At 43.6% G+C, this 22,095-nt stretch overlaps 1 protein-coding gene across 1 annotated transcript in view; it reads left to right on the top strand.

Moving 5' to 3' along the window:
• The window catches only part of GHRHR (growth hormone releasing hormone receptor), a 40,530-nt gene extending 18,646 nt beyond the window's left edge, over positions 1-21,884 (top strand). The window contains exons 4-13 of the mRNA XM_065582397.1: positions 1,616-1,713; positions 5,899-5,996; positions 6,604-6,736; positions 6,887-7,040; positions 8,070-8,130; positions 9,902-9,971; positions 11,413-11,504; positions 11,968-12,097; positions 13,719-13,760; positions 19,772-21,884. Of these exons, the coding sequence (XP_065438469.1) occupies positions 1,616-1,713; positions 5,899-5,996; positions 6,604-6,736; positions 6,887-7,040; positions 8,070-8,130; positions 9,902-9,971; positions 11,413-11,504; positions 11,968-12,097; positions 13,719-13,760; positions 19,772-19,897 (1,004 nt within the window). The 3' untranslated portion in view covers positions 19,898-21,884. The remainder of the gene's footprint in view (positions 1-1,615; positions 1,714-5,898; positions 5,997-6,603; positions 6,737-6,886; positions 7,041-8,069; positions 8,131-9,901; positions 9,972-11,412; positions 11,505-11,967; positions 12,098-13,718; positions 13,761-19,771) is intronic.
• Positions 21,885-22,095: the final 211 nt, after the last annotated feature.

Here is a 22,095-nt window from a genome sequence, read left to right as displayed (position 1 = left end):
AGAGGAGAGGGTATGGAGACATGTTTCTTCACATGACAGTGACAGAGGGTACACTCTTTATTAATCTCTTTCATCCAATTACAAAGCTATAACTTTCTTTATGGTAAAACTCCTCTATAAAGTAGGAGAATATTATCCTAACCCCCCAAATCTTCACACTTTAGAAATGATATCCCATAAACTGATGTTAAAAGAAGTTAAATTAAATAGTATTGTATTAATTTAGATGGAATCCGGTGTTAACGTAACCCTGTCACTGTCCAACATTAAACAGTTTTAAACCAAAGTTGGGGTTTGGTATACAGAGGCCCCAGCATGCTTTGTACCATGGCAAACACACCAGTAAACATCCTTTAAGCTTTTTATTAAAGATACAGAAAATAAGGGAAAACAGTTAAAGCATTTGACATATAAAATATTGAATAATATTTTAATTTTAGCAACATCCCCTGTTCTCTTTCCCTTTAGCTGGAGAGAGCTTTTAGAAGGAAAAAGCCCTTGTTTGACAGTCTTTTACGTGGCATTAAAGATGGTAATAATTGTAATTTTGGGGGAAAAGAGAAAAAGTTAGTTGAGATCAGAGGCATCATGTGCATGGGGGGCGGGGGCACGATTTGCTGCTTGGTTTCTACTGAGCATGCTCCCATGGACTGAGCATGCTTAGTAACATCTGCTGAAGCTGCTGTCCTCACTCTGCCCCCCACTATGGGCAGGGATGGGTCGTCTCTGGTTGAGATGGGCTGAAGCTGTCATTGCTGTTGTTAATGTCCGATCACCTTTCCTAAAAGACAAAACAAGACAAACACACACAAGAGGGGGAGAGGAAAGAACAGCAAAATAGAAAATGCCGCTTCTGTGTCTGGTGTTGCTTTTCCCTTGCAGCCTCACCGTTGGAGAAACATGGGTAGAGCACCTGGTCTGATCAGTCATTCCAAGATATGGCAAATTGTACCAACACGGGCTGGTTAGGGCATTGCTTTTACTCACCTCTTTCTGGTCACAGACTTGCGGCAGTGCTGCAAAAGATACATCTTGACTTGGCCGGCTAAGCCAGACTCTGATTAGCCAGAAGGAAAAGGGAGAGGGATAGGAGAGATGGGGAAGGAAAAACATACATGGGGAAGAAGGACGGGAGGAGAGAGACAAAGTCTCCCAACCCAGGTGGTGTTTGGGATTCAGCCAGAGCTGATGGAGGTGGTGGTGTCTTCGGGGTCCCTCTCTCTGGACCAATCAGGTCAGGACATATTTTAGGATTAGGATGAAGAAGGCCCAGGGAACCTCACAAGCTGTATCTCTTCCTAGAACTGCTCCCACGTGTTCTTCTGCAGCAGGAATTAAGTCCTTCCTACCCACCAGGAATGTTGCCACTGCCCATTCTGAAGCTCCTCATTAGCAAGCTACCTACTACTGCTCCTTTCTGTTTTGCAGTGGAATGAATGTATTAATATTATTATTTATGTGTATTACTGTAGTGCCCAAGAGCCCTAGTCACGGACCTGGACCCCTTTGTACTAGGTGTTGTACAAATACAGAACAAAATGATAATCCCTGCCCCTGTGGGTTTACAATCTAATGTATGGCCTTGATTAGCAATAAAAACAAGCATTGTTTGCAGGCTTGGTAAGAAGAAACTGTACAGTGAATGGCTGGTCTGATCCATATCCCTCCTATCACATTGCCTGTCCAGTGAACGATGAGATTCCAGTTGAGGAAGTAAGTATATCTGAACCAATACCGTTTAGAAATATGCTGACGCTAGTCATATACCTTTCTATTTCAGGAGTTGGGGATGGAAACTTTGTTGAAGCAGCAACATTCTCACTAAGTGTAAAATGCCATTGTATTTTTACTCCGTCCACTTGCTCTGTGAAATTATTGATGACATTTATTATACAGGTTAAGAGAGCAGTCATTTAGACACCTAATAGATCTAGAGAGTTGTGTCAGAAAAATATAGGGCCAGATCTCCTGGGGTTGTAAATTCGTGTAACTCTCTTGAATGACACGGACATACACCAGCTGAAGATCCAATCCAAAACTGGGATTAATACTTCAGTTATACTCAATCAGTCTGAGCTGTCGGTAGCATCGCTGCAATAATAAGGCAAACGTGCCCTTTTTTCACCAGAATTTCAGACTCAAGACAAATTGAATCAGTTAAACAGAAGATGCTGCATTTTTGCTCCTCATCTAGTTTAAAGAAAACAAATCATTTAAAGAAAAAATAAGCGGCCATGACAAAGCAAAAGGAAATCTGGGCTTAAGAAAAATACTATGCCCAGATTCTGGTCTCTATTACATAGGTGTAAATCCATTGACTTCAACAGAGTTACTCTGGATTTACACCCGTGTAATTTAGGCACATTTTGTATTTGGCACATTTTGTCAGTTTGATTCCCAAAACCGTTGTCACTTTAATCTTGTCTGCACAGAAAATTTTTCCCATTTTAACTACACCTTGTGCTTAGGTATAAAGATGCTTCTGCTGGTATAGCTATTTTTGTACAGAAAGGGGAATAAGCAATATTGGTATAAGGCACCTTAATAATAGTATCATTGCATCCACCCTAGGCCAGGTCTGGCAGAAGTCCCCTAGTGTAGATAATTATACCAGGAAAGCTGCACTCTGACTGGTATAGCTTGTTTCGCTCAGGGGAGGTGTTTTTTCAACTCCAGCGCAAACCACATTTTTGCTGGTATAAGCTGCATCCACACTAAGGGCTGGTCCACACTAACCCCCCACTTCGAACTAAGATACGCAACTTCAGCTACGTGAATAACGTAGCTGAAGTCGAAGTATCTTAGTTCGAACTTACCGCGGGTCCAGACGCGGCAGGCAGGCTCCCCCGTCGACTCCGCGTACTCCTCTCGCGGAGCAGGAGTACCGGCGTCGACGGCGAGCACTTCTGGGATCGATCCCAGAAGATCGATTGCTTACCGCCGGACCCGGAGGTAAGTATAGACGTACCCTAGGAGTGCTTTGCTGATATAGCCTGCCAGTATTCCCATACTGGTAAAGCTCTCCTGGAATAGACATACGTTAGGGTTGTACTGGTATCTCCATATCAGGAAAAAAATCAGAACCCTACCTGGTATAAGTCTACTGGTTCAAAACCTGTGTGTCACTCTGGCTTTGTTGCTGATTCTTCTCTCAGTCACTCAGGTGTAAAGTCAATCAGACGTCTGTCTATTAGGGTAAAACTGGTAGAAAACAGCAGGGAATCGGACCCAGCAAATGGTGCTAACTGAGCGAATGAAAGCAAGATTCTGTTTTACTTAGTGAAGTTAATTTCACCTGTCAGAGAGAGCATAGTCAATAATCCATTCCATATGGGTTGGATGGATTTTTGTTGTCATCTTCAATTTATTTCTTCACTGTTTGTCAGCAGGCTGTTTAACTTGGAACTTGCTTTCCAGCTGGCTGATCTGTAATGCAGAAATGCAACTCTTGAAATGTTCTTTTCCCTTCCTTTTATTTAGTCCTTGCACTTCTAGTGCAAAAACAAACATAGCATGAGCCTGCTGTTTTCCTTGGCAGTTGCCCTGTTCTTTCACCTAGGTTGACTCTTTGGCCTGCTTGTTTATCCACTTGGGAATTGGATTATTGCCTTATATGGACTTTCTTTCCTATCTGATTTGCAAGGAATGGCTGCCAGCTGGGATGACCCTATCTCAGCTTTGAAACACTTGCTCATGAGATGGGTTCTCATTGATGCACCTGGTGGATTTGCTGCTGAGGATCCCGTGTTTGAGTTTTAGCTGGATAAACGCACTCTGAGGCCTGGTCTACACTAACCCCCCAAATCGAACTACGTGAATAACGTAGCTGAAGTCGACGTACCTTAGTTCGAACTTACCGCGGTCCAGACGCGGCAGGCAGGCTTCCCCGTCGATTCTGCGTACTCCTCACGCCGAGCAGGATTACCGGAGTTGACGGGGAGCACTTCTGGGTTCGATTTATCGCGTCCAGACAAGACGCGATAAATCGAACCCAGAAGTTCGATTGCCAGCCGCCGAACCAGCGCGTAAGTATAGACAAGCCCTGAGTAAGAACTGCTACCAGGGCTTTGCTAACTGGTTAAGAGCAATCTAGTGTTTTGCCACAAGGTGGTAGACACAGTATGAACCCTATTATGAGCAAAGGAGTTGCTGCTCCCTCTTGCTTCAATACTGCTCAGCACGTCTGAAAATTGAACTATAAATATTGCTTAAATTTTATTGAGAGAGAGAGACTAGAGATTCTAACCAGCTTTCCTTTCCAACCTGGAGCTGTGCTACTGCAAAGACTGGCCAGGGTGACAACATCTGTACAATAAAATCAAAATGGGACCAAGACAGATACTTCCAGACTTAGGGAAAGTTTGGATTCAGATCCAAACTGTGCATCTTGGGTCCACGTCTACTTTTATTTGCTGCTTTCTCTAGAGATGGATGAAGTTAGTTTGTCCAAATTCCTACGCACTCAAATACGATGTCTGAAAAAAGCTGGATTTTAACTCAAGCACTATTAGGTTCTTCTTGTACATGGGTAAAGTTGAGTTTGGGGATATAGGGAAAAAATATCCAGTGGACCAATAGAGTGGAAATAGGAACAAAGCACAAACAGTGAAATACAGATAGGGCAAGGTTGAAAAAAAGAAGTAAAAAGAGAGAGAGAGAGAATCATGAAAAAATTGATGTTTGCAGTGTTGTTGTAGACACGTCAGTCCCAGGATATTAAGGAGACAAGGTGGGGGAGGTAATATCTTGTATTGGACCAACTTCTGTTGGTCAGAGAGACAAGCTTTCGAGCTTTACAGAGCTTTTCAACAGGTACTTAGGTGGAAAAGGTACTCAGAGTGTCATAGCTAAATACAGTGTGGAACGGATTGCTTAGCATAAGTAGTTAACACATATTCTTAAGGGATGAGTCCAGGTGAACTGGCCAGCTCTCCAGTCATAGGACAAAATGATACATTGTGTTGTGTATATCATACATAAGGCAGCCATTAGTGCCAGCCTAGCTTTTGAGGAATTAGCTCTATCTCTAATACCAGGCTCTAGTCTGCCTGCAATTTAGGAAAATCTGATGTTAAATCCACACCTCATTGAAGTCAATGGGACTTCTTCCAATTACTTCAGTGGGGCCAGGATGTTACCCAGGGGGGTTTAAAAATGGAATCGTTCTCGCAAAACAAATGTGGGTTTAAACCATAGCAGACAAAGCTTTGTGAACTCAAATTACTGCCATTTGGAATCCCCTAAAAATATAGTTTGAGAGGATCACAAAACCTTGCACATCATGAGATTCATCCTTCTCTCCTTGTTACCCATCTCCCTGGACCTTCTATCATTGATTATCTTGAACTTCTGCCATAATTATCAAACATTTTATCAAAGCAAGAAGATTTTGGTTTAGTAAATGAGTGAGTGGTGACTTATAGGAAGGATTAATGTAGACCAGTCGTGGTATAACAATATATTCACAAAGAGAGTCAGGTTGAATTTTTTTCAAGAAACCCAAACTGGTCCAAACTTGCCTGGTTTCAGAGATCATTATAAGCCTGAAAGCCAGCGCGGTCTCATGGAAAGACTTGCAAAATTCTTAGAACCCTTTGAGTTAACTTGGACCCAATTTCAAGCCAGCTTAGGCCCTCTGGTGGTTTTCCAGCAAAACCATGCAGCGTTTACTGTTCTTCAAGGTTTAGATATGAAGCCCGGTGAAAGGATAAAGGATTCCAGCTGAGTTTTGCTTTGAGATCACATGAACCCTCAAAAAGTGAAAGTCAGGGGTGTGAACTGAGGCCACAGAAAAGGTTCTGAGGCCCCACAAAGCAAACCCACCAGATTCTGTGAAGCTTCTTTTCCTTCTATTTTCATTAAAACCTATGTGTGACTTGTTCATTCTCTTCTTTACAGCAGTCCTATTTTTCTACTGTAAAGATCATCTACACTGTGGGCTACAGCATTTCTATCTCCTCCCTCACCCTAGCTGTGACTGTTCTTATTGCATTCAGGTATGTTTCTGACCATTCACCCTGGGCCCACAAAAGTAAACAGAATAAACAGATATCAAGTTAATGCAACATGCTGGAAGCTACGGGCCGAGAGATTTACAGATTGATAACTGGCAGAAATATCTGCTATTTCACAACGCATTTTGCATTTCCATTCAGTTGCAACACTCATCACACTAGAAGCGAACATTATGATTAGGCATGAGTGATCTGGTGTGGATTAGACTTTAATGCAGCCTGATTTTCACAGTTGCTGAGCATCCCCAACTCCTTCTGAAGACGCTGAGCTGCGGCTGCATATTACCTCTGCAAATCAGCCTCTAAATATAATCCCTGCCCAATTTGCTGAGAAAGCTATCTAGATACTCACGGATCTCTCTGCACCACTCCCTGTTGCTTGGGAGCTGTGTCAGCACAGTCAGTGTTACATCAGGGAAGGTTATTTCTCAAATTCAGATTTCATTCCGCCATTGAGTTCAATGTGAGCAGAGGTAGGCCACAGCGGAGCACTTTGGACATCCCCACACTAAGGAAACCCATACACGTGAAAGATGAGTTACCCATCTTCCACCACTTCATTTTGCTGGCCTTCCTTCTTTTCCTCCAGGAGACTCCGCTGTCCCAGAAATTATATCCACGTCCAGCTCTTTCTCACCTTCATCTTGAAAACTATTGCCATTTTCATTAAGGATGCGGTCCTCTTCCAGAAGGAAGATATTGACCATTGCAGCTTCTCTACAGTAAGCATTTGAAAAGGAGATTACAGTGGCATTTGATATCTTCGTATATCATTAATGTACTGGTTAATACCTTGCCACTGCTTGTGCTTGTATGTGATATTGTGGTACCCATAATAGCAATAATGAAATTTTGCCTTCCCTGCTTCTTAGACTGAATGCAAGATATCAGTGGCTTTCTGTCACTATTTTATGATGACTAATTTCATGTGGCTGCTGGTAGAGGCGCTTTACCTGAACTGTCTGCTCTTATCATCCTTTCCTCATGGAAGACGCTATTTTTGGTGGCTTGTTCTGTTTGGATGGGGTAAGTGAGGACTGAGATGGGACTAGAAAAGATCAGATTATGTTTCAGGGCTTGAGCCATCACCCATTGGGGTCAACGGAAACATCTTGACACCAAAGTAAATGCCCATATACTATCAAATGGATGAACCTCAAAGGGTTCTATGGTTTGGATGATTGTCTGAAACCTGTAGAATTTGGAGACTGTATGAGGACACTGGGGATGCACCATCTCTTGGCCTGGATACATCACTGGGAGCCAGGAACCCCTGATATTTAATTCTGGCTCTGCCAGTATCTACCTGTGTGGCCTTGAGCAAGTCACATTAATCTCAGAGTGGTAGCCGTGTTAGTCTGTATCAGCAAAAACATAGTCTCTAAGGTGCCACAAGTACTCCTCGTTCTTTTCACATTAATCTGCATGCCTTGATTTCTCCATCAGTGAAATATGGATAATAAAGCTTATCTCTGTCTAATCTGTACCATGCCCATCGGTATTACCTTACAGGAACACTATGATAATTTACTGACTGATGTTTGTAAAGCGTTTAGAGGGATTATTGAAATGGATAAATGCCACTCCTCCCTCATCACCCTGCCATGCCAAAACCACCACTCCTTACCTAAAACTGGGGGTGGAACTTGCAACCTGATCTTAGGGACATTAGTTGAGACAACTAGTCACATGACTAAGGATTTCTCATATGAGCAATAGTTTGTGGGGACAAGTCCATCCTGGAGTTATTGTATTGTTTTCATATTCATTTATCCACCCTGCACAAACATTAACTGGTTAATGCAGTAGGCTACTTCATTTCATGGTGTGCATTGGGAGATTTCCCATTATATTTATGCAGCTCACCATAACCTCATTAGGTTAAAATGCAATTCCCGTTAGACATAACAGTCATTGTACGGGGCATTTTCTGTGGTCAGTAAATGTGTCTCATGCTATCCCGGTTGGGTTGCAATAGACAGGATGGAAATTGAATTTGGAATAATTAATGAAATCAGAAAAAAAAAAACAATGTGTATTAAATTGTTTCTACAGGTTTCCCAACATTTTTTACCGTAGTGTGGATATTAGCAAAGCTATATTTTGAAGACACCGCGTAAGTTGACGTTTCATACTAGATGCCATATTGTAGTGTTGCATTTTTAATGTTATGATTGGTTCCAGTCCTGCAATTTTCTCTGTGCCCGTGTGAAGCCCTATTGAAATCAAAGTCTTGCATCTTTACATCCATTTTGCATAAGTGTGAATGGTTTCATAAGGGCATGGCAGTGGAGGATCAGGCCCTTACCCCTTCCTTTTTTAAAAAATAATAAGCACAAAAAAAAAGTAAATGGAAAATATATGTGGGTGAAATCCTTCCTCCGTTGAAGTCCATGGGAGTTTTGCTGCTGAGTTCAGTAGAATCAGAATTTTACTTTGTATTTTTCCCCCCGGTCTGGTGAAAGGATTAAGGGATTTATTTCAAACTGTCCAAAACAAATGTACCTCTTGCACTGAGACTATGAAAACATTGAGGCTAAAGGAAGAATTTTTAAAGAAGCGACTGTAAATATGTTTGTAATGGGAGTGGAGCTACAGCTTTCACTCTAGCACTTGCTTTTGCAAACATTATAATCAGAAACTTGAAGTATTATGCTTCAGGGAAATCAAGGGATTCAGATGAAATAATGATAACTATGGAGCAGAGCTACAGTGGTGTCTGATATCATCAGAAGCATGAGATACTTTTATAGCCTTATAAAGTGAAGCTATTACTTACAGCGGTCGGGGTCACCAATGTGATCAGAGGTTGGCTGCCTGTGTGTTCATTCTGTGGGCTGTCCCAGCTCTGTGCAGATAGCGGAGATAGCAGACCTTAATTAAACTGCCCAATAAATCCACAGACTTGGTTTTTAGCGAAGGTGCCCGGCCAGGTTTATTGTAGATGAAGCACAGTACTAGCACGTGGCAGACGTTACAAGGATACTAAGACATGTATCTCCTGACAATGGACACAGCTTAGTTAGTGGCGGGACTTTCCACTGCTCCATAGGCTGGCCAAAAATACTCCCTTTAAAATACGTCTTTTATACCCCAATACAAACAAGTTAGTTACTGCCCCCTAACGTTGCTAGTTATTACCCATCATTTTGTACATGTTGGTTCAATTAAAACATTTTTATTACGTACTGTCATTTTGACCTTATTTTTGAGGAGGGGTTAGTGTGTTCCTGTCATTTTTGGGGAATGTTTTTGTACCATCCTTAATATCGTAATGTTGGGGTGGCGCTTAATATCGAAATGTGTTTGCATAAGCGCACTGTAACTAGCACTTCTTTAAAATGTGTATTTCTGGAATATCAACCCTGTTCTTGCCAAATTCTGTGAGCAGGGCCTGCCTTTTGCTCACAACCTGATTTTGCTTCGTATCAGCAAAGCTTTAACCACTACTTTAGTTCAGGCCTCAGGCCTCATACCAGACCTCTAACACAAGGGCTTCTGTCTCAGGCGCTCTTCTTGCTACAAAGACAATGTCCCATAGGTCAAAAAGAGATTTTCAAACAACAACGATGTTTTTGATTTGGTTTTCAGCAACAGCCCTTATAACCTGCTGTCATTCATATTTTCAACCGTGAAGCAATAGATTTCTGGCTATCACTTGCTACATAAGGGTCAGTGGTAATTTTGTCATTTTGGTATGAGTAGGATAATATTGATGGAACCTAGACTCTACAAAGCCAAATTGCAGATTTGGATGGCTCCATTCCATCTTAAAATGAGGTAATAGGTCTACTCATAATTCCATTGACCCTAATGTGTGGTTTCTCCATGTAACCGTATTCCAATGACCATGTAGAACTATATTAATTTAAGTGCTACTTTTCCAGATGCTGGGATATTAACCAGGGCTCGCCTTACTGGTGGCTAATCAAAGGACCTATTATCATTTCTGTTGGGGTATGTGTGATGTTTCTCATTTTGGAAACGTGAATGGACAACAAAGTGATTATGGGGGTGGGAAATGGCTTAAAGCTTGACCTACTGCTTCTGAGTAGAAGCAGAAACTGTAGCATTAATCCACTAAAGGGATTATCCCATTGGGCTAAAGATGAGTGCTGCTGAATCTCAGAGAAAACACTTCTCCCTAAGTTTTCAAAGACTTGTCATTCCCACTGAAGTGACTGGGAGTAGTTGGGTGGCAAACACTCCCTGAAGCACTTTGAAAATGCAAGATTTGAACTAGGAGTCCAGATCTAGCAAAGCATTTAAGCACACATTTAAGGAGAAGCACAGGGATAGTCCTATTGAGTTTTGTTTCCAGTCTAAGCCGATAACAGAAATAATGGCCCTGGAGCTGTGCATTTACTGGGGATTCATAATTGGTTAGGGTTAATGGGTCAGGATGCGCAATTACTCACAACTGGTCATTAATCCCTAGGAAATATATAAAATAAACAGTTAATGTGTGCAGTGCACCAGGCTGTAATTAAAGCCACTGCATTTGTGTGACTTAATCGGACGGCAGCACCATCTGAGTCTAAATAAGGGTTGTTGCAGGACAGAGTAGTATGAATGCAGAATCCAAAAATGACAGATCGTTATCAGCTTTATTCTGCCGTGAGGCAGTTTTAAAATGCTCTACACCTCCATGGTTTTTGCCTCATTGCGTTTGACTGACATTCCTGACTAGGTGTGAATGCCATACAGGCAAGCAAGGAATGTATTTTTGTGCAAATCATCTAATTAACTCGTTATAGGTGGATAAAATGAAATTGCAATGTCTGGGGAGAGATGGGCATCATTAGACCAAAACAGCCATTTGCCATCACCTGAAAGACTGATGGATGCACATAATACATGGCATGCAAGGACAAATTCACTGCTAGTATAAAGTGGTCCAGCAATGTTGGTTTGAATGGAGCTGTGACAAATTACACCAGCAGAAAATTTGACCAGTCAGCTCTAAAGGTATCAGCCATAGTTCAGTGCAACAACTATAATTGTCTCAAACCAGAAAAACTAAGAGTGCTGCAAACTATAAAGAAATGATTGATAGTTGGGGATTGGTCCTGCTTTGAGCAGGGGGTTGGACTAGATGACCTCCTGAGGTCCCTTCCAACCCTGATATGCTATGATTCTACTTCAGGGACTAACAAATATGGTTGTTTAATAGAGATGGTCTTCCAAAGAAAACAACAGAATTATATGCAATATCCTTAGGGATACTTTGCTGCCGTCTCTTTAAGACGGGAAGTTTCCTAGTAAGGTTGGTTTCTTGTACAACTCCCACTGTATCTGCAGTAACGGCTAGCAATTATTTAAGTCACAATATACTTTTCACAGGAATGTTTGGTAGTAAAAGGTAACAATCTTCTTTCTTCCAAAAAAATGGAAACAGGTCAACTTTATCCTTTTTATCAACATCATCAGAATCTTGCTGAAAAAGCTGGACCCGAGACAAATCAACTTCAATAATTCATGTCAGTACAGGTAATCCAGCGTCACACACATTGTGAGCAATGCTTCTGGCCAGGATATTTTCCAAATGGAGCAGCTGAGTCAGAAATTAAAGGGCATGCCCAAGGTCACAGATAGAGTCATTTTCAGAGCCAGGGTTGGAACTCAGGGGTGCCTGGCCCCATTTCTGTTGTCAAGATCACTTTTATTCAGTCTTATTCAAGCATTAAGAATGCCAAATCACAGCAAAAAAAAGGTTGGTTATGTGGTACCTCCACTCCAGCCAGAAGCACTGGAAATTTGTGCCCACCTTTGTTCTCATAAAAACCTGTCCCAGGAGATTTTAAAATATATATCTGGGTCCCTTTTTAACCTGTTGAGAATCACTCATTACTAGAGAATTTCTAGTTCACCTGTCCTAATGCTCTTCAGAAGAATTATATATACACATACATTTTGGCCGCTTCTTATTTCCTGCCCTTATTTCCTGCCCTAGACGTCTCTCAAAATCGACGCTGCTTCTCATTCCATTATTTGGGACACATTACATTGTCTTCAACTTCCTCCCCGAATACACCAACCTGGGAGTCCGGCTATATTTAGAGCTTTGCATTGGATCTTTCCAGGTAAACCCATTGAAGTATTGCAGCAGTGCACATGTTCCCGTACCTTGTCTAGCCTGAACAGATAGGATCATTTCTGTGCACATTCAAGTGGGACTGTAATCCAAACTCAGCCATGGATGCCACTTCATTGAAGATGGTGGAGTTGCACAGAACTTTACCCTCTTTGTTGCAGAGGCCAACCTGTGGTGAGGTGACTTAAACCTCCCCGGTTAAATCTTACAGAAGATCAACCAGTGGCTATCAATGTCTCACTTCTAAAAACTAAGGGGTCAATTCACTCCCCAGCCCCTATACACTGCTCTGGCAGTGTATAAGCCCTTAGATGAACCACACCAGGCCAGGGCAGAAATCCCCAATGCAGGAATCAGCCCTATACTACACCCAGGGCAGACCCCAGAATAGGAAGTGTGCCAGTGGCACTGAGTGCTAGGACATTCAGGACAGTGGGGAGGCTGCCATAAGTTAGAGCAACCTCCAGGCTGCTCTGGTTTAAACTGAGGGCTGTTTTGACTCCCTGCATTAGTCCAGGATCTGGGCAGCACAAAGGTAGCTGAAAGCCCCTCTCTTTGCCCCACCCCTTCCCCTGACATATGTCGCAAACCCTGCCCCAGGATGTCTAGTGGCTATACTCACTGAGCTCTTCCCTCTTTGCCTTTTGACTTGAAATGCAGCGTTCCATTGGTCACTAACGATCCCACGGCCTCTTCAGCTGCTGTAAATCAACAGAGACCCATGAGCTGTGCGGAGTTACACCAGCTGAGGATTGGACCCATGGTGTTCACAAATTCCAGTCCAAAGACTCTCATTCTTCCTGTCTAAACTCAGCCTGGGATTTCAGTCCCTACTCTGAATTTCAGTCTTTGGGGCTTTCAGTCGCCATTAAATGATCTTGCAATGTAAGAAAAGATACTAAAAGGGCCAGACTCTCAGCTGGTGTAAACTGACATAGAACAACTGACATCAGTGGCGCTATGCAGATTTGCACCAATGGAGGATTTACCCCCAAATGTTTCCTAAAACACTCTAGGGCTTGATTCTGCTCTGAGCTGTTGGCCACCAGGCATAACTCTAGTGGTTTCACTGGAGATTTTGTTTGGTGTAAAATCACTGTATGTGAGATCAGAACCAGGCCCGCTGTGTATAATATTAATGCCCTGCAGTGTGCTATAGCGATAAGGCTAGTGATTTGGTATTTAGAGAAATTATAAAAATAAAGCTAAGCAGTGACTGGAAGCAATATAATCCAGAACAGTCTCCCAGTGGAGTCCAGGGTGCTTTTGCTGATTTACACTTGCTGAGGATCTGGCCCACAACATATTTGGACGAGCCGTAATTTTGACCACCATGTTGCAGATATAAGGCCAAATTCATTCTTGGTGGAGCTTCATGGGACCAGATCCTCAGATGGTGTAAACTGGTGTAGCGTCACTGATTTCGATGGAGTGATACTGGTTTCCACCAGCGGAGGATCTGGCTGATCAACTGCATAACTTGACTTAATTCAGTTTAGAATATTTTACGCTCATTCCAATGTATAGGATATAGGAATATCATTACAGACTGATGAAGCTGAAGCAGCTTTTTAAAACTGTGCTATCACTTAACTGTTTTGCTTCTTTAGGGGTTCATCGTAGCCGTTCTGTACTGTTTCCTTAATCAAGAGGTAAGAGAACTACATTCTCTTCTTCATTATTGATTTAAATGGAAGTCATATAGAGTTAATACCTAGTTTCACAGTGGCAGGCGATCAAATGTCCTAGGTTAGCCCAGTTGCCTAGTGACATGGGAGTGAATGCTGCTGAATATCTCTTTGAACTATCTTCATGAGAATGAAGCCACCTAGTGGGCAGAAACATTGTTGCTATTTTGTCCTGAATTTAATGGAAAATTATTACCGTCTCTGTTTATGGATTATTTATACTGTTATAGGCTCAGTAATGAACCAACACATGGATGTGCTGGTGATCTACAAACATAAAATAAAAAGAAGGTCCATACCCCAAGGAGCTAACAGATTTGTATTAAGTTGGAAATAATGTCAACTTTAGAGTGATTGTTTTACAAAAGGTAGATCATGCCGGACCAACTTGATCTCTTTCTTTGAGAAGACAACCAAAGACAAAGAAATGCAGTAGATCTAATGTACCCGGTTTTCAGTAAAGCATTTGATACATTTCCACATTGGAAATTATTCATTAAATAGGAGAAGATGGGAATTAATACAAGAATCAAAATGTGGGTAAGGAACTGATTAAAGGGGAGACTACAGTGGATCATGCAGAAAGGTGAACTGTCAGGTTGGAGTGGAGAAGCAGTCTTGGGACCAATCTTATTTAACATTTTCATTAACGGTCTTGGCACAAAAAAGTGGGAGCGTGCTAATCTGGAATATTGTCTGCAGTTCTGGTCTCCCATGTTTAAGAAAGATGAATTCAAACTGGAACATGTGCAGAGATGGGCTACTAGGATGATCAGAAGAATGGAGAGTTTATCTTATGAAAGGACACTTAAGGAGCTTGACTTGTTTAGCCTAGCCAGACAAAGACTGAGGAGTGATATGATTGCTTTCAATAAATACTAGAGAAGGAGAGGAGTCATTTACGTTAAGGGCTAATGTTGGCACAAGAACAAATGGGATATAAACTGGCCATCAACAAGTTTAGGTTTGAAATTAGATGAAGGTTTCTATCAATCAGAAGAGTGAAGTTCTGGAACAGCCTTCCAAGGGGAACAGTGGGGGTAAAACACCTAACTGGCTTCAAGACTCAGCTTGATACATTTATGGAGGGGGTGGTCAGATGAGGTTGCCCACAATGACATATAGCCATCCCCAACAGCTACTAGCTAATATTTCCAACCACCAGAGATAGGATATAAGAGGGGAGGGCTCTGAGTTATTACAGACAATTCTTTCCCAGGTGTCTGGCTGGCAGGTCTCACCCACATGACCAGAGTCTAACTGATTTCCAGGTTTGGGGTCAGGAAGGAATTTTCCCCCAGGTCAGATTGACAGAGATCCTGGGGGGAGGGTTGCATTCCTCTGCAGTGTGGGAAATTGGTCACTTGCAGGTTTAAACTGGTGTATATGGTGGTGTCTCTGTAATTTGAAATCTTTGAGGACTTCAGTAACTTAGCAAGAGGCTATTGGCCTATTGCAGAAGCAGGTGGGTACAGTTCTGTGGCCTGCCATGTGCAAGAGGTCAGACTAGGTGATCATGATGATCCCTTCTGACCTTAAAGTCTATGATTGTCAAATATACATAACATCTGGTACAGGTAGTTTTCACTATGCTCTCTAATCTTGACAACATTTCTTTAGTGTAATCTATCTATTTCCATTCTTCATATGAAGCACCACATTTTACTGTTGCTCAGACATGCATTGTAATAGAATACCAGGGTTGGAAGGGACTTCAGGAGGTCATCTAATACAACCCCCTGCTTAAAGCAGGACCAATCTGCAGACAGATTTTTGCCCCAGATCCCTAAATGGCCCCCTTAAGGATTAAACTCATAACCTTGGGTTTAGTAGGCCAACACTCAAACCACTGAGCTATCTCCCCCCCCATAGGAGTGTAATACAGGTGCTGAAAGAATCTGATATTTATGTCCTGGCTTCAGTCACATGACATGAGCTAATGTTACAAAGATTGTACCCTGTCACATAACAAGGGTTAAAATCAACTGAATCTACTAAGAACATAAGAATAGCCATACTGGGTTAGACCAATGGTCCATCTAGCCCCATATCCTGTCTTCCGACAGTGGCCAATGCCAGATGCTTCGGAGGGAATGAACAGAACAGGGCAATTATTGAGTGATGCAGCCTTTGTTGTCCAGTCTCAGCTTCTGGCATTTAGATGCTTAGGACACCCAGAGCATGGGCTTGCATCCCTGATCACCTTGGCTAATAGCCATTGATGGACCCTATCCTCCATGAATTTATCTAATTCTTTTTCAAACCCAACTATAGTTTTGGCCTTCACAACATCTCATGGCAACTAGTTCCACAGGTTGACTGCGCAGTGTGTGCAGTAATACTTCCTTTTGTTTGTTTAAACCTGCGGCCTGATAAGTTCATTGGGTGACCTCTGGGTCATGTGTTGTTTGAACGGGTAAATAACACTTCCTTATTCACCATCTCCACACCATTCATGATTTTATAGATCATACCAGTTTTTCCAGATCATCACTGATTACTACTATTAGTTATTAGTTGTATAGTGATTTAGTGCCAATAAAGATTAGACCCCAATTGTGCTAGTACTATAAATATAGAGTAAAAGATGGTCAGTCTACAAAGAGCTCATAATTGAAATAGACGTGGCAGACATAGGGCAGGAGCCTGGAGTATTATGCACAAACAGAAAGATCAGAGTGGGTGGTCAGCAAATGGCACATTAATGCCAAAATTGTTTTCCAAACATTCTTTGTGTGGGGCTTTAGCTAGTGGGGGATAAGCTAAATATGGAAAGATAAAGGAAAGGATGGGGGAGTAGATGGAAGGGGAAGGGTGGAAAGAAGGAAGGCGGAGAGCATGGTGGATGGGAGGAGTGAAGCTGAGGTGAAGAGATTGTTTGGGAATGGGTGGGTGAGCGCAAACAGATAACCAATATAGGGAAGAAAACATCTTGAGTGAAAATGACAGATAACAGCCAGATGACATCATCCAGGTCTGCCAGTCCCTGCTGCAAGACCTGCTAAGGCTGCTTCCATGTCTGCTCCTGGCTGACTGACAAGAAGCCCAGAAAGCAGTAATGGATCCAGTCCAGAACTCTGGCTCTGAATCCCTTACAACACTTGGAAAGTTTGGATCAGAATCTAAACGTAGTGGCTTTGATGCCTCTACGAGATGGAGAATCCACCACATCTCTAGGTAAGTTGTTCCAAAGGTTAATTACCCTCATTGTTAAAAAAAAAAACAACTGTGCCTTAGTTCTAGTCTTAATTTGTCTAGCTTCAGCTTCCAGCTATTTTGTCTCATTGTTTTTTCTGCTAGATTAAACTCCACTATCAAAGAGCTCTTCCCCATGTAGGTACATGGAGACTATGATCAAGCCACTTCTTAACCCTATCTTGAATAAATGAAATAGATTGAGCTCCTTAATTCTCTCACTCTAAGCCAGTGGTGGGCAACCTGCAGCCCATGGGTCACATGTAGCCCATCAGGGTAATCTGATTGTGGGCCGCAAGACATTTTGCTGACGTTGATCATCCGCAGGCACGGCCCCCCGCAGCTCCCAGTGGCTGTGATTCACTGTTCCCAGCCAATGGAAGCTGCGGGAAACAGCGTGGGCCGCAGGGATGTGCATGCCCCCGCTTCCCGCAGCTCCCATTGGCCAGGAACGGTGAACCGCGGCTGTGGGGGTGGGGGGCTGTGCCTGTGAATGGTCAATGTCAGCAAAATGTCTCACAGCCCGCAATCAGATTACCCCGATGAGCCGCACGCGGCCCACGGACCGCAGGTTGCCCACCACCGCTCTAAGCCACGTTTTCCCGATCTCAGATCATTCTCGTAGCTCTTTTCCGAACCCTTTCCAATATTTCAACATCCTTTTTGAAATGTAGGCACCAGAACAGGATACGGTATTCCAGTGATGGACTCTTCCGAGCTCCTATGAGGCAGAGAAGGGTGCCTGCTCAGTGGGAGTTGAAGATGAGAAAGAGAAAACAAGCCAGAGCAATTTACACACACACACACCAAGATGTGCACCTCATCCCCAGCACAAGCTTTGAAAATTGCACAACAGGCGCTTCTTAAGGGGCACATCCCCATGGAAAGAGTTGGGTGTTAAACCACTCTCCTGGTCATCAGAAGCTCAGAAGAACACACCATGTTGGGAGACATGCACGATTATTTCATGAATAGCTTTAAAAATGTTTTAATTAAAACGGTCTGGTAGTAAAAGCAACTAGTTCCACAAACATGACAGAGGAGTCTGAAGTCAAAAAAGTATGGCATGCCAGTCAATATGTACCAGCTGATATCGGTTCTCACATAAGCCTTGTCGATACTATATTTCTACCACCGACTGAGCTCCAAAAGAGGTAGTAATGCTGGGAGCGTTTGTGTTAAGCCACCTTAGACTGCTGGCATTTTTAACCAGGGTTTCCTCTAGCACTGTTCGTAGCATCATGAGAGAGGCAATGCGAGCCAATAGATAGCAGCCTAGGCTGGGGTAATGGAGAGCTGGGTTCTGTTCCCAGCTTGGCCTGCTAGGTGACCTTGGGCAATTCACAGCACTGTGTTGTGCCTCAGTTTCCCTATCTGTAGAATGGGGTTAATGATACTGACATCCCATAATAAGTTTCTTGAGATCTACTCATAAAAAGCACTATATACGTACTAGAGATTATTTTTATTGCATGACTCACTGGTTGAAATGCCAGCAGGCCATCTCTATGAGCACCCTACTATTCCTAGCACCAGAGCTGGAGCTAGGTCGGGAAAGTTTAAGGAAAATATTAGTGTGTAGACACAGCTATGTGTGTTGTGTGCAATTCACATTATAGTATGGTTCTCTGTCACCCTCTAGTGGGTGAACTTTATAAGTCTGATACTGGCTTTGAGTTAACAGATCTGGGTCATGCAGTAGGCTTGAACTAGGTGTTCATTTTAAATGGAAGAGGTGTGCCTTTTATTCATTGGTTAGATACCATGCACAGAATCAAAAGCAATTGTCACAGTAAATTGGGTATGCTATCAATTTATTAGACACCTGAGTTTTAATCCCATCTCAGTCCATCTAGGTGTTTATTATTATGTATTATTTTATAGCAGTTCCTGCAAGCCCTAAAGCTGATGTGTTAGGTCCTGTACAAACACTATAGATGTGGTCCCTGTCACAAAGGCTTTGAAATGTGTGGCTGACATTTTTCACACTGATCTACTGTGTGTCACTTTGGCCATCTTCTCAGAGGTATTTATGCACCTAACTGCCATTAAAATCAATCAGAGTTAGTCACCTAACTATCTTTAAGGATCTGGGCCTTCACCTCTTTGGAACAAATGATAATAATATTTAACTTATCTAACTCCCTCCCTCCTAGGAATGCTTTTAACTTTTTATGATGCTTAGATGGTATTATGCATGCTGCAGAAGGTCTGATGCTGCAAAAGGTATTATTATGAATTAGGTTATCACTTATTGTATAACTACTGGTTGCGTTGGTCTATTTTTATAGTTCCAACTGCAAGACCAAATTTTCAGTAATACTTTATTTGCATTATAAGACATTTATTTTAGAATTGCAATTATGAAAATTCAGAGCAGCTTCAAGCTCATTTACAAATTACACTTATTTTTTTCTTAAAATCAGAAAGATGTTAAAAACGTCACACATTTAAAAAAAAATTCTTCAGTTTTTATAATTAGAAATGTCAACATTTCAACATTTAAAAAAATGTTTTCTAGCTCTGTAGTTTGTTGGAAAATATACAGTAAAAATCACACTGAGGCTTTTTCCATTTTTTATTTTGAAATGTCATTAAAATTGTCACATTTGAAAAATGTTGACTAGTTTTCATGGCAAATGTTCCCTAGTGGGTCCATAATGTATGTACTCAAGTTGGGTACCATGAACGTACCTGTCCAGGTCTCCTCTCACCGGGCTCATTTGGCATAGTGGTCCGTTAGGTTGATTTCATCTCTAACATCTTCTTTCCCTTTTCAGGTGCAAGCAGAAATTGGCCGGAGATGGCATGGGAAGAGCTATGGATTTATGCCAGTGTGGAGGAAGAGGACTAGGTGGACCATGCCATCTAGTTCTGGGATAAAAATGACTACCTCTGTGTGTTAGGGACAGCTGCTGGACTGGGAGCAATGGTGTTTAAGAGACCAAACGTGATTTAGGAAACTGAATTTAAATCATCTGACTGTAACTTAAAATGCCTGAGTGAATTAGAGAAGACTAATCCAGTTCTGTCTAGTTCCATAGAAATTCCTCCCACCAGACCTCTACAGAAGTTACAAGCATTACAGCATCAGATCAAACACCGATTGGCTTATATAATCCTTTTCATGTGTATCATATGCAGCACAGCAACAGACCCATGACAGCAACAACCTACTCTTCTTTTGTAGAGTTTCTGGACTACTTTTCAGGGACTAGACATTAAAGCACATCAACTGAGAGGTCACCAAATGTGTCCTAAAGTGACACTATGGAAGTGTCAGATCTGGAATGCACTACCACCCTCTTCAAATTGTGGGAACTGGATTCAGACTACTGATTTTGAATTACTAGACTAGCAAACAAGAAACAGAATGTCTTTTGAACCTACAGCACAATGTTATCAATCCCCTCCTAAGCAAGGAGATTCAGAGTTAAGGCGAAACCCAACTATAGCCTGAACTCTTGATATTGTGCTAAAGCTGTTTCTCAAATTATGGTCCCTGGACCACCAGTAATGTAGAGAGTATATCTTGGTAGCCTACAGGTGAAGCTTTCTGAGAAATAAGGAGTAGGAAACTGAGTTGTTGAAGAGGATTCCATGAGAGTGGCTGTAATCAGGCGTGGACTCACCCCTGCAGCGCCTCCTGCTGGTCATCTCGGGAATTAGCTCACCCAGCATCCAGAGCGCCCTCTGCAGGCCAGGTGTCCCGCCTGTCATTGGCCCCCCTGTCCCTTCCAGACCCTGGTGCCTTGGCTTAGGTGCTGCCCCCCTGGCAGTACCACACTCTCTCTCTGGGTCTCCCCACCTAGGGGAACCGCCACCCCCAATCCCAATGTCACCTCAGTCGTGGCTACTGCAGTCACCATCTAGCCCCCACACCCTGGGGCAGACTGCAGTCTATCAGCCAATCATCACTGGCAACAAGGGGTTTGGACTGGCTGCCTTTACCCACCCTCAGGTTTCCCCTCTGCATCCCCAATACCTATGTGGGCCTAGGACCAGGCCCTGCAGCCTGGGGAGTTGCTGGCCTAGGGCTTCCCAGCCCCCAAGGCCTTTCCCCAGCCCTGCCTTACTCTAGGTCCCCAGGTGAGCTCCCTGCAGACAGGCCTGTCTCTCTCTCCTGTCAGAGGGCAACTCCTCTAGCTTCTAGCTACCCTGGCCTTCTTATAAGGCTGAGTTGCTCCATTTGGGGTGTGGCCCCAGCTGCAGCCACTTCCCCAATCAGCCGGGATTTTGCTCCTTTACTCAGCCCCAGCCCTCTGCAGGGCTTTTCCAACCCCTTCAGGGCTGGAGTGGGCGTTCACCCCGCTACAGAGCGTGCTCAGGGTCCTCTGTGGCTGCCCTCCTGGCTGGAGCTCTCCCTCCTTCTCCTTCTCCTCTCCACCTGCCTTGCTAGTTGGAGCTCTCCCTTACTCCCTGGGCTGCTGCTGCTGCTGCTGGCTAGAACTCCCTCCCTAGACTGCTGCTGCTGTTGCTGCTACCACTGCTGCTGAGTCAAGGGTGGGGGGGCCTTGCTGGCCTGCCCCCCCTCCCCGCCATCTTTGGAGGGAGAAGCTAAGACCCCCACCTTCACCATCAGCACTATCACCTGTGGGGGTCCTTCCTGCCTAGCTGCCAGGGTTGCCGGAGCTGCTACTGCTGCTGCTGCTGCCGCCGGTGCTGTGCGTGTCCTGGAGAGCTGCTAGAGCCTGGAGGTGGAGGAAGAGGACTGCGCGGTCCATCGGCTGCTGGGGGAGCGCTTGAGACTCTGGAGACCACTGTGGAGGGGGCTGTTTTGGACTGAGTAATTTTCGAACTGTGCTCTAGTGGTGGGGGTCTAGACTGTGTTTGTGGGGACACGGGGTGTGGCGTAGAGCCTGCCCCCTGGTCCATCTGTGTGTCCCCCCCCAAACCCCCACCACCACCGTTGCCCCCTCCACCACCCACCACCAACCCCACAGCCCATTTTCCATCTGCCTCCGCTCCTGCCTCTGGGACTCTGCTGCTTTCCTGGCCTGCCACGCCCTACTGACAGCGTTTGGGTCTGCAGCGGCGGACAGGCGGCCCGCATATTGACTTTTCGCAAGCGCTCGTGGGCGCACCTACCCCCCCCTTGGACTGA

This window comes from Chrysemys picta, chromosome 2 (assembly GCF_011386835.1).
Source record: "Chrysemys picta bellii isolate R12L10 chromosome 2, ASM1138683v2, whole genome shotgun sequence".
In the NCBI taxonomy this organism is placed as follows: domain Eukaryota; kingdom Metazoa; phylum Chordata; order Testudines; family Emydidae; genus Chrysemys; species Chrysemys picta.
Note: the sequence above shows the minus strand (reverse complement) of the source record. Positions and strands in the feature narration are given on the sequence as shown.